The sequence below is a fragment of the Diceros bicornis genome, chromosome 8, assembly GCF_020826845.1.
Source record: "Diceros bicornis minor isolate mBicDic1 chromosome 8, mDicBic1.mat.cur, whole genome shotgun sequence".
NCBI classification, from domain to species: Eukaryota; Metazoa; Chordata; class Mammalia; order Perissodactyla; family Rhinocerotidae; genus Diceros; species Diceros bicornis.
This window is the reverse complement of record NC_080747.1, coordinates 73,567,851-73,585,145: the sequence shown is the minus strand read 5'-3', so window position 1 is coordinate 73,585,145 and position 17,295 is coordinate 73,567,851. Positions and strand designations below refer to the sequence as shown.

Genomic DNA, 17,295 nt, shown 5'->3' with positions numbered 1-17,295 from the left:
GCCATTTAAGTTTGTAATTTATTCACAAAGCAACTTGAGTTATTGAAGTATGTTTGTTTGTTTGTTTTTAAGCAGGATCCTGATATTATTCTAGTTGTTCTTTAGCAGGACTAATCTGACCACTTTAGTTAAGGCCATTAATATTTTTATTGTAGATGTTATCCATATATTGTACGAGGGTGGGCTTTGGAATAGAAGTAATAATTGAAGCCATGAATGAAGAAGAAATTTCCACGGGGAGAGTGAAAAGAGAGAAAATGTAACTTGCCTTTAAGTGTCTTCATTTTATTCTAAGAATTAGAGCATCTTAGCCCTAGAAGAGGCTTTTTAGGCCACTTGATCTGGCTCTCACAATGTACAGTTGAGGGAACTGAGAGCAAGATAGAGCAACTAATCTGTCCTACAGGACAAGATCATATGATTGTTAACTGCGCATCTGGAAGGAGAATTCAGTCACCCTAACTCTGACCACCAGCATGATTCAGTTTTATATTTGACAGGAAGACAAAACTATTAAAAATAAAATTATATTGTGTGTAGCAGAATAGTCCCAGAACCATTATGAGTATAACCTTTACTCAAAGTGGTGAGCCATGTCCTGTCTCATTTGGCTTAAATCCTTGACTACTGATGACTTGCACTAACACTGCATGTTGTCTTTCTGATTTTCCTAATATTAGGAAGGGTATCAAGACTATGAACCTGAAGCCTGAGAAATATCTTTGCTCCCAGTTCCTTGAGACCTGCTGACAGATGTTCCATCCTGTACAAGTGCTCAGTTCCAACGTGCCCAGTCATGATATGTTCCCAAAGTTTTTACAGTGTATTTTGAACTCTTCCTTCAGCAGTGATTAAAGTGTCTGTACCTGCCCCCACTCAGCGTTTCGGTGCTTCCCTCCCATGGAAGTGAGTATATGGTAGCAGGGTCCTTGTGTGCTGTGTGGATATTGTGGCTTCAAATCTAAAATATTAAAATAAATTTAAAACACCTAAGTGACTACCACTTATTTCTAAATCTTCACTATTTTTTTGTTGCTGTTGTTGAGAAATTGTGATTTACTATCATATATGAGATTTTTAGGTGTCTTTTAATGATTCTAAGAGTAATGATGTGTTGTGAAATTTATTAATATATACAGTACTTAAAAACGTGAGCATGAAACTATGCACGTATAAATATTAACCATGAAATTTTACTGTTTTGTGATGTGTTTTATTAACTTGTATTTATATATAAATGGTGAAAATTAAAATGTTATCTCATTACAAAAATCCTATTTTTTATCCCATCTCACTTTAATAATAAAATCATGTTTATAAGCAAGATGAAATGAGAACTGACACAATTAACTTAAGTATAGAGTTCTTGACAGCCATTTGAAAGAGGAGGAATTTTAGAGGAGTTAAACAGGTGAGATGGAACGTTAACCCTTTATTCTGGGAATTCCCTGAAGCAGCACTGCCCAAAGTATGCTTTGATGGGCATGGTGCCTTTAGAGGTTATACTGAAAAAGTGGGTCCCATGAGGGGCTGGTGCAGTGGTGTAGTGATTAAGTTTGTGTGCACTGCTTTGGTGGCCAGGAGTTTGCAGGTTCGGATCCTGAGCACACACCTACACACCACATATCAAGCCATGCTGTGGCAGGCGTCCCATATAAAGTAGGGGAAGACAGGCACTGGGGTTAGCCCAGGACCAGTCTTCCTCAGGAAAAAGAGGAGGATTGGCAATGGATGTTAGCTCAGGGCTAATCTTCCTCACCAAAAAAAAAAAAAAAGAAAAAGTGGATTCCATGGAATGCTGAGTGTAAAAAATGATTTGGACTACATCCCCTTTGGATATTCATAAGACACATTAGCACATTAAAGGCTCTGAGGGAACCTGGTTAAATTTGTTTAACCCAGAATTCCAAGCATTTCTTTTTTTTTTTAATCAGAAATCCTTTTGTTACCCCACAGGAAAGACATTTAAACGTCTCTACCGGGGAACTACCAGAGAATCACCTTAAGAAGTGTCAGTTCTCCAGATTTATAAAAATTTCATGCAATCATCTAAATTCTGCTAAATATATGCATTTCAGGATCCTTCTTTAAGAAAGCTTTTTCTATTTAAGGAAGATCCATTAATTCCCCATGGGTGCTGACGATAAACTTTACTGTGAAAGCCCTGTATAAATTGAGAAATTATTTGGTTTATCCTTTTAATTATTCAGGGGGAAATAGCATAGTCACTTTTAAAAGTCATCAGTAGAATAATTTTAAGAATATTCTAGAAGCACAGTTCATATGTAATGAGTAATTTGATGTATATTGGGCACTGGCAAGGAAAGGAGGAGGAATGTGTATAAGAACTATAAGCATGGTCACCATAGAAACTTCCTTTTTTGACTAATTGGAAAGAGACTATGACGTGTGTTAAGCAGCCTATGTAGCCTTAAACTGGAGAGAAGTGGTAAGTCTCTTGTTTCATTTAGGTACATTAATGATTGTTTCTAATTAGGAAGACAATATGGAAAATTAAAATATCTGTACAAAAAGCATTCTAGTACTAATATATGCGTAGAAAATACCATGGGAAGATACATACCAGGAGTGGTTATCTTGTGCTAAGCACTTAAAAAAATTGTGTAAGGCAGACAAGCCTTTTCAGGAAGCTTGTCTCATATCCACTGCTCAGACATCCACCTGACAAGTGGCCTGAGGGTTAGTCTGGCTCTAGGTTTGTTTTTCAGACATCATTCCCGCAAGTCTGCCTCATATGACTCCATGGGGGCTTTAACAAAACAGGTCAGGGTGGGCTTTGGCACACATTTGGCAGCACAACAATCTAATGTGTGGTTTGGCATTCCAAGTTGCATCTTTTTCAAAATCCCCCCACCAGTGTGAGATGCAGATGTTTCCTCATCCTTCTGGCTCATCCAGTAGGTAACTAGTGGATTAAACACACACACACACATCGCAAGGACAACCATTAATTCTCAGAGATAATGCTGTCTACATCCATACTGAGGAAGAAAAACACCTTTTTCGAATTGCAAACTTGAAAGACTTCTCTGTCCACCTCACTGATGGCTCTGTTTTCATCCGGGATGAGTTCATCCCGCTGCGTTCTTTCTGTATTGGGCAGGACTGCAATGTGGATGGCATTTCCCTGTTTGCTCTGTCCCTGGAATTGCAAATACTTTTTTTATTACTATGTGTCAAATATAGATGTAAATGACTTATCAATATGAGCTCATTTAATTCTCAAAACAATCCTAAGACATTCCATTATTATCCTCATTTTATACACAAGCAAGCTGAGGCACCCAGGGGCTAAGTAACTTTCTCAAAACCACACAGTAAGTGGCTGAGCCGGGGGTCCCAGTCAACATAGGACCAAAGTCTGCGCTCTCAGCCCCTAGGCTATGTTGTCTCTCAGAGCAAAGACATACAACTAGGTAAGAGAACTCTCCAGAAGTCTAGGGAATGAGGTAATAGCCTCACTTTTCTATATATAATTATAAATATATGTCTATTTTTCTTCACATATCTGTCTGGAATAAGTGATATTCATATCTACAGAAATATATTTCTATTCTAGGATAAATTAGCCAGCAGCTGATTCCTGATTGATATTTTCTTATAACTAAACTATACATATCCTGATGATAGAAATGTTATTTTCAGTAGAAGGTAAAAACATTAATGTAATAACAGCAGTCTACAGTAAGGCAAACTTTGTCATTTTTTCTGTTGAATCATGGGCACTTGGCTTCTGTCAAATAGCCTATATGTGTGTGTGTATATATATATATAAATATATTTATATATATATATATTTATATATATATTTATATATATATTTATATATATTTATATATATATATTTATATATATATTTATATATATTTATATATATATATAAAATACAGTATAACTGGGATTTTCAATTATACATATTTAGTAATATAATGACTGAATTTATAAATGAATAAATCAGAAAAGGCATGAATTAAGAATTTATATTTTTAAATAACGCCTTAACATTTTATAATAAGCTTTGATTTTCTAGGTGTATTTTTTTGATACGGTAATGCTATTTTTTATCCTTTGAGTAAGCCTAGATCTGAAGAATCCAGATGCAATAGAATAGATATTACACTAAAACTATTTCAAATATGACTTTAGTTCCAATATCTCTTATATAATTATCTAAGATTTCCTTTGATGTTTCTTTGCTACTATAACAGTATATCTGATTATTTTAAATCCAATAGTGCAGATGGTATATTGGAAGCAGTTAAAAAATCTTCCTTCAAAAAGCCCGAGTTTGAGCCTCTAGTAAGTTTTGGTGATGTAATATACTTCTAAAGTCAGGCCGGATCCCATAGGGTATTTCCAAAGCTGATCCTGTAACTATATGTATTGGGAGAGCTTCTCTTACGAACCTTGTGAAAATGTATCCTCAGATTCCCTTAAAGGTCAGTGACCAGAAATTCCCACTGTTTCTATGGCAACACAGCAAGATATGGTGCCTTGGAAATGTGCTGCATTTTAATTAGGTTCCTCTAAGGCTTCCTAACTGCCTTTTGCAGGTAAACTAAATACCAGGTTGCCTTATTTCTTGCAGTGAGATGAAAGCTAACCCGTGTCTGCAAATGTCAAAGCTAAGCTGGGCTCCAGGAAAGTCAACTCTAAACAAATAGTAGCAAGTCTATGTGGTTATCTTAGAAAAGAATACAATACTCTTCTTTACCTAGAATACTCAGAATGGTTAATTAGGCTGGCAGGAGTGGTAGTGAGGATCCTGGATGCTAAAACTAGACTATGTAGGTTTGACTCCCAGTTATGTCTCTTTCTATTTTTTACTTTGAGCAAGTTACTTAATCTCTCAGTACCTCTGTTTCCTTGTCTGTAGAAATGAGAATGATGGGGGCCAGCCTGGTGGCATAGCAGTTAAGTGCATGCACTCTGCTTTGGTGGCCCAGGGTTCACAGGTTCGGATCCCGGGTGTGCACCGCTGCACCACTTGTCAAGCCATGCTGTGGCAGCCTCCCATATAAAATGGAGGAAGATGGGCACAGATGTTAGCCCAGGGCCAATCTTCCTCAGCAAAAAGAGGACGATTGGCATCAGGTGTTAGCTCAGGGCTAATCTTCCTCACACACACACAAAAATGTGCAGATGATGATAATAGTACCTTATAGCATTGTTGTATGGATTAAGAGAGTTAATATAAGTGGAATGCTTAGGTCTATTCTTGGCCCATAGTAGTGATCAATGAATCAATGATGCCATTAGTGGTAGTAGTACTAGTAGTGGTAGTAGTAGGACTAGTAGAGGACACTGTATTTTTAAAGGTAAATAAGAAATAACAAAATGTTCAGATATATTCAGTTATATCTTCTCTTAATATAAAACAGTAATAATGGCCAAGCAATCCTGAGAAAGAAGAACAAAGCTGGAGGCATCACACTTCCTGATTTCAAACTATATTACAAAGCTACAGTAATTGAAACAGTATGGTATAAAAACAGACACACAGATCAATAAAGCCCAAAAATAAATCCATGCATATATGGTCAATTAATTTATGGCAAAGGAGCCAAGAATATACAATGAGGAAAGGACAGTCTGTTTAATAGATGATGTTGGGAAAACTAGATAGTCACATGCAAAAGAATGAAACTAGACCACTATCTTACACCATATACAAAAATTAACTCAAAATGGATTAAAAACCTGAACTTAAGACCTGAAACCGTAAAACTCCTAGAAGAAAACATAAGCAGTAAGCTCTTGGACATTGGTCTTGGCAATGATTTTTTGGATCTGACAACAAAAGCAAAAATAAACAAGTGGGACTACATCAAACTAAAAAGCTTTTGTGTAGCAAAGGAAACCATCAACAAAATGAAAAGGCAACCTACTGAATGGGAGAAAATATTTGCAAATCCTATATTTGATAAAGGGTAAATATTCAAAATATATAAAGAACTCACAAAACTCAGTAGCAAAGAAACGAAACAATCCAATTGAAAAATGCACAGAGGATCTGAATAGACATTTTCAAAGAAGAGATACAAATGGCCAACAGGTACATGAAATGGTGTTCAACATCACTAATCATCAGGGAAATGCAAATCAAAACCACAATGAGATACCACCTCATACCTGTTAGAATGGCTGTTATCAAAAAGACAAGATATAATAAGTGTTGGTGAGGATGTGGAGAAAGGGGAACCCTTGTGCACTGTTGGTGGGACTGTAAATTGATGCAGCTACTATGGAAAACAGTATGGAGTTCCTTAAAACATTAAAACTAGAACCACCATAGGATCCAGCAATCCCACTTAACGGCTATTTATCCAAAGGAACAAAAACGTTAACTCAAAAAGATATATGCACCCCCATGTTCATTGCAGCATATTTATAATAGCCAAGACATGGAAGCAACGTAAGTGTACATCAATGGATGAATGGATAAATAAAAAAATATATGTATAATGGAATATTATTCAGCCATAAAAAAGAAAGAAATCTTGCCACTTGCAACAAATTGGATGAGGGCCTTATGCTAAGTGAAATAAGTCAGAGAAAGACAAATACCGTCTGATCTCAGTTATATGTGGAATCTACAAAAAACAATGGAACTCATAGATACAGGGAACAGATAGGCGGTTGCCAGAGGCAGGCAGTGGGGGATGGGTGAAATGGGTGAAGGGGGTCAAATGGTACAAACTTCCAGTTGTAAAATAAGTAAGTCATGGGGATATAATGTACAGCATGGTGACTGTAGATAATAATACTGTATTGTGTATTTAAAAGTTGCTAAAAGAGTAGATATTAAAAGTTCTTATCACAAGAAAAAAATTTGTAACTATGTGTGATAATGGGTGTTAATTATACTTATTGTGGTGATCATTTCGTGATATATACAAATATTGAATAATTATTTTGTAGCCCTGAAACTAATATAATGTTATATGTCAATTATATCTCAAAAATAATAAATATGTATATACGTATATAAAACAGTATCAAGATCGGGATGATGGTAAAGACACTTTGGAGACTTGAGCAGAGGCTATTTACTAATAGCTATGGGATCATTTTAATGGTTTAATAACCAGTATGGATATTAGTAGAATATCAACTAGCACCAAAAAAATTGGGAAAGCATAACTTACTAAGAGGTGAATATGCACCAAATCGGTAAACACTAGCTTTATGGAACACATCTATTTTTAGATTCAGCTATACTCTTCGCATACAAGTGAGATGTCTTTGATATTTATATTTGTACAACATAGTCATATATTCACTGATTTTAGTTCTGATCACTAGAAAAAAGGACAAGCATATACACAAGTAAAACTCACTGGTCTAAAACAGATTATTATCAATCACAAGGGAAAAAACCAGTCGCTTGTATTTCCATCCATTTCCCAAATCTCATCCATTTCCATCTATCTTCCCCCATATTCATGCCATTTGGTAAATCCCATTTTTGACCCAAAAGAAGGCAACATTTTACATGACAACTTCTGCATTACACTAGAAGCAACAAAATACCAGCAATTACAATGGTTCCAGGAGAAGTATTGTTTGTTTTCTCTTTATGTCTTTGGTGAGTCCCTGGGAATCATTGCTGAAAAAGAGTGAGTGAGCTGGGAAGGTTCCTGCCATGGTTCTGCACTGTCAGATCATCCTGTGCAGCACACACTGAGAGTTAATCAGTAGGACAATGCACATTTGTCCTTTTATCCTCTGGACTGTTTGACACAGCCTAGGGAGCTAAATTAGAGTCACAGGAAATTATTAGTCAATACTATATTTCCTAACAAAGATCATTATTTTTCTTGTGGTAAAAGTAACCAAAAACTAAATTCAGACAGATGAGCATCCAGGACGTATTATTTGTCATATAAGGCTTCACCCAAATCTCTATGGAAATGGTCAGGGCAAGTCTTGAGAGGCTGCCAAGCATTTGTAATTCAACAGGACTGACTCCTGCTGTTGAAGATGGAGTGCCATGCTGAATGATGAGAAATTTGGCAAGTCTTCTCGGCAAATTTCCCCGGCAATCAGCCATGGACACCCTTAGCAGCTTGTATCAAGCCTTTAGCTAGGCCATTTGCCTGAAAATGACGAGCAAAAGCATAAAGCTAAGATAAAAGACCTTTTCCGCAATTTTCTTAATCTCATTTAAGCCAAACGAAGACACGCGATGTAAAGCATTTGTAAATTATTAATAACTGATGCTGAGCTGATTATCACAGCAATGTTTGGAGATGAGATACGCGTGGATACTTGGTGCCATTCTGGAAAGGAGTCTAGCACAACTCCAAGTCCTGTCTAAGAACAGCTCTGCAAATCAACAGTAAGGAGTTTTGATCTGGCTGTTTTGTCACTGCCCATGGTGAGAATAGACATTCAAATGCTACACTGTGTCAATTTTTCACCATCAGACCTAGTTCCAGACCATTAGACATAGCTTTTAGTCATTGTTTTCATGCCAACAATTCCTGGATGTACTAGAAACAGTTTGCTCAAAGTAATTCTTTCTGGAATAAAGATTTCCACATAATAGGCACCTTTTTATAGACGATAAATCATATTGACAGTTTGTAATTGACTTGAATTCCTCAAGCAGTTTCTTTACTGACAAACCTCTTCATCCCACACTCCTACACACGTCCATCACCAGCTGAAGACAGACCAATCTATTATCTTGCATATTTGACTGTGGAGTGTGCTCAGTATGAAGGTATTGATGTTTTAATCTTTCACACTTCATATCTGTATTACGTTTCTGACTTCTGAATGCATTTTTTATTTATATCCAATTTACCTCCAAAAAATTCAGACCAGACTTACAATAAAACAAATAAGCAAACCACCAAACAAACAAAAAACCCATCACACTGGACTGTAAAATAAAGCTGGAATTTTTTTTTTAAGTGAGAAATAATTTATAGACAGTGGAGAAATGAGTCTACTGAGAATACGGTATGAAATAATACATTTAGACCCTGCATTTAGATCTAAGTTTCTTGGTAGCCAAATCTGAACAGAAAACACAAAGATTATGTAATTTTCAATATCTGCAGGAAGAAGCTATTTTGTTATTGTTGTTGCTTGTGACTATTATTATTATGCAGAGGGCAGAAGAGCCATTTTAATTTTTCCTATTTTTATATCCAGTAGAAACTTATGACTAAACATCTCTTTTAAAAAACATAACACAGTCAAATGGAGCCCTTCCAAATTATAACACCAAATAGTCAAAGTCATATTCATAGCCAAGATGTTTCCTGAGGAAGAAAAATAGTGAAATCCCAGGCCACTCTAAGGATGAATGACAGGGCAAACCACACTGTCTTCCCCTTCAGTGCAGGCCCACATTATGGTCAGAATAGGGTCAGATGTTGTAGTTTATCATCTCTTCTAGGTTTCTAGAAGCAGTGAGCCAAAGTCCCAAGTGCTGCCTACTCAGTGACAGAATCAAAAGCATCACTTTTCCTTAAGGAGAGGCCCTGAGGAGTGATCTGTACAAATGTGGAGGTATATCAAATATTCAGGGATACAAGGCACAGATACTCGTAGGATAGGACATATTGGGAAGAAAAACATTTTGAAATTTACTCATCTACCAGAAGAAAGAAATGCTGGGAAGAAGTCTAGATATAGAGGCAATAGGAAGAAAACCATTCACCAAATGACAGTGCACTGAAGGCCCAACAAGAAGCATGCAGGTGAAATGCAGTACTAAGAATATAGGAATAATGACTATTAGTCCAGCCAGCAGCAGGGAAGTCTGACAGGAGGCAGCATTTCCCTCACCCCAAGCCAGGGGTTCCATAGTGGAATTTGAGAGCCTTCAGTGGATTGGCAATACCAGGGTCGAGCTTACAGAGCAAAAGACCAGAGTTCTGAAGAGAGTAACAATAAGCTCTACCTCATATGCCCTAGCACCAGGTCAAAGTAGGTAGCCCAAAATGGCAGCCTCGACTCAGAGGCATTTGGCAATATACTAAGCAAAGTTCTTACCATGCTCTTGATACTTTGAGAAATTTAAAATTTTTAAGAAGCATTGGTGTTAAGCATTTTGTACAGAACCAAATAATTGCATACCTGTCTTAGGCCAAGGTGAAGCAGAAATATGAAAAACGCTATTTCACCATGTATTTGGGCCTCACAATCTCTAAGATACGATGCACACTTTAGTTCATTCTTTGTTTTGTTTTCTTTCAGGGAAAAATCAAAGCCCTCTAACGTATGAATTCCAGGAAGCAGATTGATTGGCATTGTGCTTTCTGAAAATCCTCAAAGCACACATTTGAAAAAGTTCAAATTCCTAGGTGGACTCTTGACTGAATTTATGTTGCCTGTGGTTATTTAGCTAGTGTTCTTTTTGGTGGCTGCCTTCATCCTGTTAAGTTCAGACAGGAGTTGTGAGTAGGATTGCTATACTGAGATTCCCCAAGTGACAGCAAGAAGACAATAGTTCAAAAGAGTGTAGATTGTTAAAAGGTACAAAAACATTAGGAGTGAGACCAGGTCAAGATTTAGGATCTAACACAGATGTAGGAAGAAAACTCAATCTCAGCAGTTCATACCTCAAAGTCTAGCAAGCAATTGCTGATGGCTCTCTCAGAAGATGGTTCCCACCTCTCCTCCCCTGTCGGCCCTTTCTAGTGGTAAAGCCCTGCCCCACTGTGACCAAAAAGCTGTGGATTGGCTGATGATCAGAATCTGATTTGGTGAACAAAAAATCATCTAACATTATATCTGTCCAATGCCTTCATTTTGTAAAGAAGCAAACATCCAAGGTTGCATGGTTTTGCCTTTTTGGATAGAATTAAAACAAACTTTCAACCAATAAAATTTTATTGTTGCAAAAACTATTATAGGTTTATTCCACCCTGACTCATGGCAATATTCCAGTATATGTTTCTAGAAGAAATAAAAAATAACACTAAAATCCAACATACACTGGAAGCATAATAATGCTCCCAAACACTGACAATTCTCCTATACAACAGATTCAGTATTCACTTCTTCCTGCTCCGTTGAGCCAATGTATTCACTCTTACTCCCACACCTTCCTTATTGCTTGTGGGGAAAAAAAATTGTAGTTTTTAAGTAATTTAAGAAAAGTACAATAAATTTACATATAAGTGTTCGAGAAAATAAACATAAAATTCCATGTCTAAATTTTAAGCACAAAAAATAAGAACTTAATATTTAAGCTAAGAATGACCCATACACCCATACAAATATAATTTCATCAAGTTCCTTACTGAACATATTTTTGGGCCCTCATAGTACAGTTCCGGGTAGAGTCTTGCTCAAAGTAAATATCTGAATGAATAAATCAAGCTAGTCGATGTTATTCCTAAACATGAAATATCTTGTTCTGGATATATTGAGATTGGCATAGAAAGAAACTCATTTGTACATTCACTAAATATGTAAACAGGACTAAAATTTGTCATATCATTCAGGTGCACAGTTAACATCTCATAAGTAGAGCACAGATAATCTTTCAAGTGCCTATCATCGAGCAGAATGGTATTTACTTTTGAAATGCTATTTCTCTATTCTTTAAACTATGACCAAGTTGTCTTGATCCTTTAAATAGAGAGACTCTAGATCACTGGAAGGAAAAAGAGGTGAGTGCTAATCTTCAGGAAAAGAAAAAACCTCAGTCATTTCAGGACACCATCAGCTTAAAAGAAGCCTACATACTTTTTTGGGAGTATGTTTGACATTTTCTACATATTTCAAGAAGGTCTTACTGATCTAAAATTGTAGCATATGGAGAAACAGCAGGTGTGAACTCAGCAAATATCCAAGAGACAAGATTCCAAACTAGGCCAGCCACTTAAGGTCTTTCACAATTGAGGTTAGGGAATGGATACACTTTAGAAAAGACATAAAATACTGTGTGTGTGTCTGTGTATTGCATTAAAAATAATGAGTGTTTTTCTATATGACGTGCCATGAAGCTGGATCCTAGGACAGGGAAAATAAGCATAGGAAAACAGACGCAAGGGTTAGACACCGAAGTAAAAAGAAGAAACTTACCCCTGTCTACTGTGCAAACTCACTCAGCAGTTACTGCACTTTTAACCTCAGGAATATGCTTCTGTGAAGGCAAATTCTTATTTGTTTAGACAACTTCATCCCAAATACTTGTCTTGCCAGTTGTTTTGAAATTGTTAAGAAAATAAAAACATATTGACTATTGTTTAATCAGAATCCCCAGGTTCACGTCTTAGCTCTACCACGTTCTAGCTATGTAACTCCAGGAAATATCTTAGTCTCTCTGAAAATTAGATGGAAATTAAAAATAATGGTATTTATATAGTTTGTTGTAAAAATTAAATGAACTCTACTATCTAGTATTTTTTGTTGGTGGAAATACTATTTAGAATTTCTTCATATCTAGTATTTCTTCATTTCCATTTTCTCATCCTCAATGTTATAAGAAAAAGTCAAATGTTAAGAGTAAGGTATAATATAATTAAAATGTTATAGATATTATTCAAATAAATATGCATTCCAAATAAATATATCTGTTTGGGCTTAAAACATAGTAATTCCTTATACTACTATGATGAATATTATTTAAATAAATAAATAAAAAAAACACCTTAAGCAATAAGAGCTTAAGACAAAAGAAACTGAAGGAAAAATGTTTTAAATAAAGATTCCAACTTTGTTACCAATGCAGAAATACCTTCCTGTACCTTATGTTGGAGTGAACTTGATAATTTCCAGAAAGTCTTTTGATTCAATAAGAAGTATATAGATAAAGAAATTTAAATTAAATTGCAAAGCAAAATTTTTTGGTTTACTTACATCATCCTAACTTACAGGGAGGAAAAAGGAAAACAGTAAAAAAACTTTAAGTCCTCCATCCTTAGACATATATTTAAAATAGACTGCACACTAACCAAATATAGTATGCATTTCTTACTTTTGGCTACGATGGAGCACAGAAATGCTTTACATCCTGTTGAACTCACTCAATATTATGCTTCTGAATATCAGTAATTCAAGCAGAGTAAGGAAATTCTAATGTATCTTTGAACTTTATCCACTAAAGAACTGCATTTAAAATTTTGTATTCTAAATACTGTATTTCAGAATATTTACAAGGGGGGGAAATCAATCTCAGCTTCCTTGTTCTTGGTTCTCTGATAACGTGTGTATCTTTCCAAAAGGGCCACGACAAAGGCAAAAGGCATATATTTCAGTAAGTAAAGGGCAGTAGTAAAACTGCAAAACTGAAATTATCAACAGCTAAATACGCTTCAAAGTAGCAGTTCCCGAAAGGAAGCTAATTTGTGAGTGAACCAAAATGTTCAGGTTTTCATAACATGGTGCCAATGGTGGATTTTTAGTATCACCCTTAAATATATGCAAATTTTTCAACTTTATGTAAAATTTAATGTCTATATGTCTATATAACTTTTTTTGGCTAAAAACATTTATGGTCTTCATCCGCTTCTAAAGTGGATGTGACTCAGAAGAGGTTAAGAAATTAAATAAGAATAATATTGTGTAATTACTAGACACGTCTCAGAATCACTGACCATAACTTGATTTTCACAAAATTTATTTCATAAAACAACAGTTCTTAGGGAGTTAAATAGATATAAAAGAATTTGATGGATAAATTAAACTTCTATTCTGCAATATTTTTTAGAGCCGTTCACATTTTAATGAGAATTGTCCATCTCCAAGAGTGTGATGTAATAGGCAGTGCTTCAAAAACACATGTACCCAGGGAAACCTCTTTATCTAGGCAGCATTGTCCAGCTCCAATATTTTAAGGAAAACACTTGGGCAAATGATGAAGATTGCACTTCCTGACCAAACATTCAGTGATAGACAACCAAGAGAGAATTTTGTAATTCAATTCAAATCAGCCAATTTTTAGAGAGTAAAATAGTGGCTGTGTCTTTGACATCATGCTATTACCCAACAAGCAGTAACCATAGTTTTGCACAACTGGGTAAGTTGACTGGCAGGTCCCAATTGGACGAGTAATACTCCACATATTCTTTAATCATCTGGGCAACTTACCTTTGAAAAAATATATATATTGCCTGGCTCTGTTGTCCCAGGATCCTTCTACTTCCTCCCTAGCTAGTCAACAGGTATACAGAGAAACACAATAAAAGACAGGGAAAAAAAGAATGTTTTATCGGCACGCTCCAGGAATTATAGTCATTGGTGAAATTGTGTAAAATGTAAGTATAGCCAAGAGTTATATTTTATCTGTAGATTACCAAGATTTGAAGTTTATCCATTGTAAATCTATGTCAAAACAAACAAAACCAGCAGGAAAGAATCAAACACTCTCCTAATTAAACCTAAGAAGTAGCAGATCTGCACTGTCATACTTCCTAAGGCTCAAACATTCTATATAACTACTTCTAGTGTTATAAAGGCTTATAGGATTGATGTGCATTATGAATGAATCAGAAACACATTTTATTTCTACAAGAATCACAGCTGTAACCTAAAGAAAGAAAATAAGATTGCAGGTCATACTTTTCCTTCCTTCCTACTTTATCAGCTGTTCAGTTAAATCCATGACTCCATTTAGGCTGACAACGGGTATTTTTCTTTTACTCCCTCTGCTCACACTAATGTTTTTCAGCTTCCTTCTTCTCCTCTAGCTGCATCTGTTCTTCATTAGCCTCCCAGAGAGGTAAGTCTTCAGTCAACGATATTTATGGACTACCCACGATGAGCATGAGCCTGCATATACACATTTGGGAAGATTTGTTCCAAGATCGGAAGAAGCTCACAATCTCAGAAGGGAGCAAAGGACAAAAATAGCTTCTACTTTATCCACCAAGAATAAGATGACTTTTTTGATAAGCGGCTTTTTTTCTGTGTGTAATAAATGAGATAGAGAATCACTTTCTTGATTCCTCATTCGTAAAATGCTATTTTGATATTACCTAAAGGTAGCTGTGGAAGCTAATACTACTCCTCATTTGTAAAATGTGGCGAGGTTGTACATTTAAAAAGAATTATGACTATTTTTAGAGAATCTGTGTTGTTAAACAGCTCTGTTAGACATTAACAATATTTAAAATGCTGAGCTGATTTTTATTACACTGTGTTCTTTGACAACTATCTTTTATACTGCTGTCATTAGAACATTGAATTATCAAAAATTAGTGTGATGTACTGAACAGTAGAAATGAGCTTTCTAAGAATACAGTTGTGCAAAAATATAACTGAATTTGTTTAAATTCATTAGATTTTGACTGAATATCTCTGTATACTTAGATTAAGGGCATATTCTGTCAACAATATTATTTCAGCAAACTGCAATATTAAACATGGATTTTCTGGTATGGATATCCTTGAAATTTTGTTTCATTATGGTTAATATAAACATTCTAATTTGAGTACAAATTTTCAGAGAAAAATATTTGTCATACATTTGTTAGTAAGCAGGAGAAATGTAAGATGACAGTGTTTACAATGTGAAAACAAATATATATGCATGATAAAAATAGACAATATATTAAGTTTCATTTCATTAATATGTTGATTTTCACTTGGTTGCAAATAATAGGCACCAACTGGAGCTAAATTAAACAGATAAAGATACTGTTTGGAAGATCCTGGCACATCTCAGAGAAGCTTAGCTGGAGACGAACAACTGGGTCTCAAGTAAAGCAGGTCTCAGAGCAGGTTCCCGCTGCGGGAGTTCACAGGCCTCAGGGGCACTGCATTAATAAAACACAACCACCAGAAGCTCCCAGACTGTGTCTCTCAGTTCAACTTCCTAAGTTCCTGGCATCACATCATGGCCACTGCTTGAATGAGGTGTCCAGCTCTGACCCCTTCAACCACAGCAGACGAAGTGGGACATATGACACAGCCATCACTGATGGAGACCCCCTTTCCGTATCAGGGGCTGTTTCCAGAGAGGCAGAATGGTTGTCAGCTAGGCACTAACCCAAGAGCTATTTCCTACAGCCAAAAGAAAAGAGTGTGATAGTTTACCAAATTAATTTTAATGATTATCAAAGTTGATGATTGTAAATTTTAAGAATATTTGTTCATCAGTTATGAGCAGGTTATTCCCCAGTTCAGCAATACAACTAAAATATGTGCTCAGTCTTACTTCCTAGTACACAGAGAGAAGCATTACAAAATGCATTCAATTTTAATTTACTTAAGGAAACACTCGGATAAAAAGAAGCCTCAGCTCAATAGGCTTTAATGTTTCTTTTTTCCCCTTTGTGCTTTTGCAAAGTCTTGGATGTGAAATGTAATCATTCAACTCTTAAATTTTATAGAAAGTTGAAAACTTAGTGGTTTGATAAAAGAATAAAGTAACTTTTCTATATACTAATGCATATATTAAAAATATATGGGTTTGAAGCCTTTTTAAAATAAGCTAGGATTTCCTTTTGTGCATTACAAGATATTAGAGCCTCTGACTGCTCTTAGATTAAAGGATTTTACTCTGTTACTGACTGCACTTGATGGGGCTAGTAAAGAAGTTTTTTCACTTGTTCTCCAGGAAATTTAATACTCATGTATCAGCCTTACTTGCTATAACATTCAGAACTTACCAAGAAATTCAGTGACTACACAAGTGGCACATAAATAAGCAAAGAACAAAAGAAAACACTGAGTTCTTCAAATAATTACACAATCTGCCCTTGATTTTTAAACAACACAAATTGTAGTTACTCTTCTGCCCATTCTAAGGTGGCATAATGAGGTGACCAGTAGAAACTGTGAGTGATTCTTTATGATTACTGTAATCGAGGAAATAGCTGACTTCAGAGGCTGTGAAAGACCTCTGTGGTCAAAAATAGCTAAACTTGTTTTCCCCCCTCAGATAATAACCAAGCACTTAACTCCTTTAATGAATTCCTTTTGTGGGATCATGAGAGTGGAGAAGGAAAGCAGGAAATTGCAAGATGAAGAGACAGGCTCTCATTGTCTGAGCAGCTGACTGCTGAGCTGGAGCAACATCAGTGGGGCTCAGGCAAGAACAGAAATGACAAAAAGTACAACAGCTCCCTTTGTACATTCAGCAGTGTGTTAGATTCAGGGCCAGATCCCAGCAGTGCACGGAAGACAGGAACCAAGCATGGGTGTCTGTGAGGAGATGAAAGCCTTGCTGTTTTGCACATTGGCAAATGACATGCACGGAAACACCAGGGATTTTCCACAAAGCTCCATCTTTCTTGTCCCTGTTTTCTTCAGAAGAAGAAAATCAATTAAACTTGGAGCACTTGACCTTTACCCTCAAGGACA

General features: G+C 35.9%; 1 protein-coding gene across 1 annotated transcript in view; it reads left to right on the top strand.

Annotated features, from left to right (window-relative positions):
• SNCA (synuclein alpha) overlaps positions 1 to 1,205 on the top strand; it is a 118,845-nt gene extending 117,640 nt beyond the window's left edge. Inside the window, exon 6 of the mRNA XM_058547507.1 lies at positions 681 to 1,205. Within this exon, the coding sequence (XP_058403490.1) occupies positions 681 to 713 (33 nt within the window). The 3' untranslated portion in view covers positions 714 to 1,205. The remainder of the gene's footprint in view (positions 1 to 680) is intronic.
• The last annotated feature ends 16,090 nt before the right edge of the window (positions 1,206 to 17,295 follow it).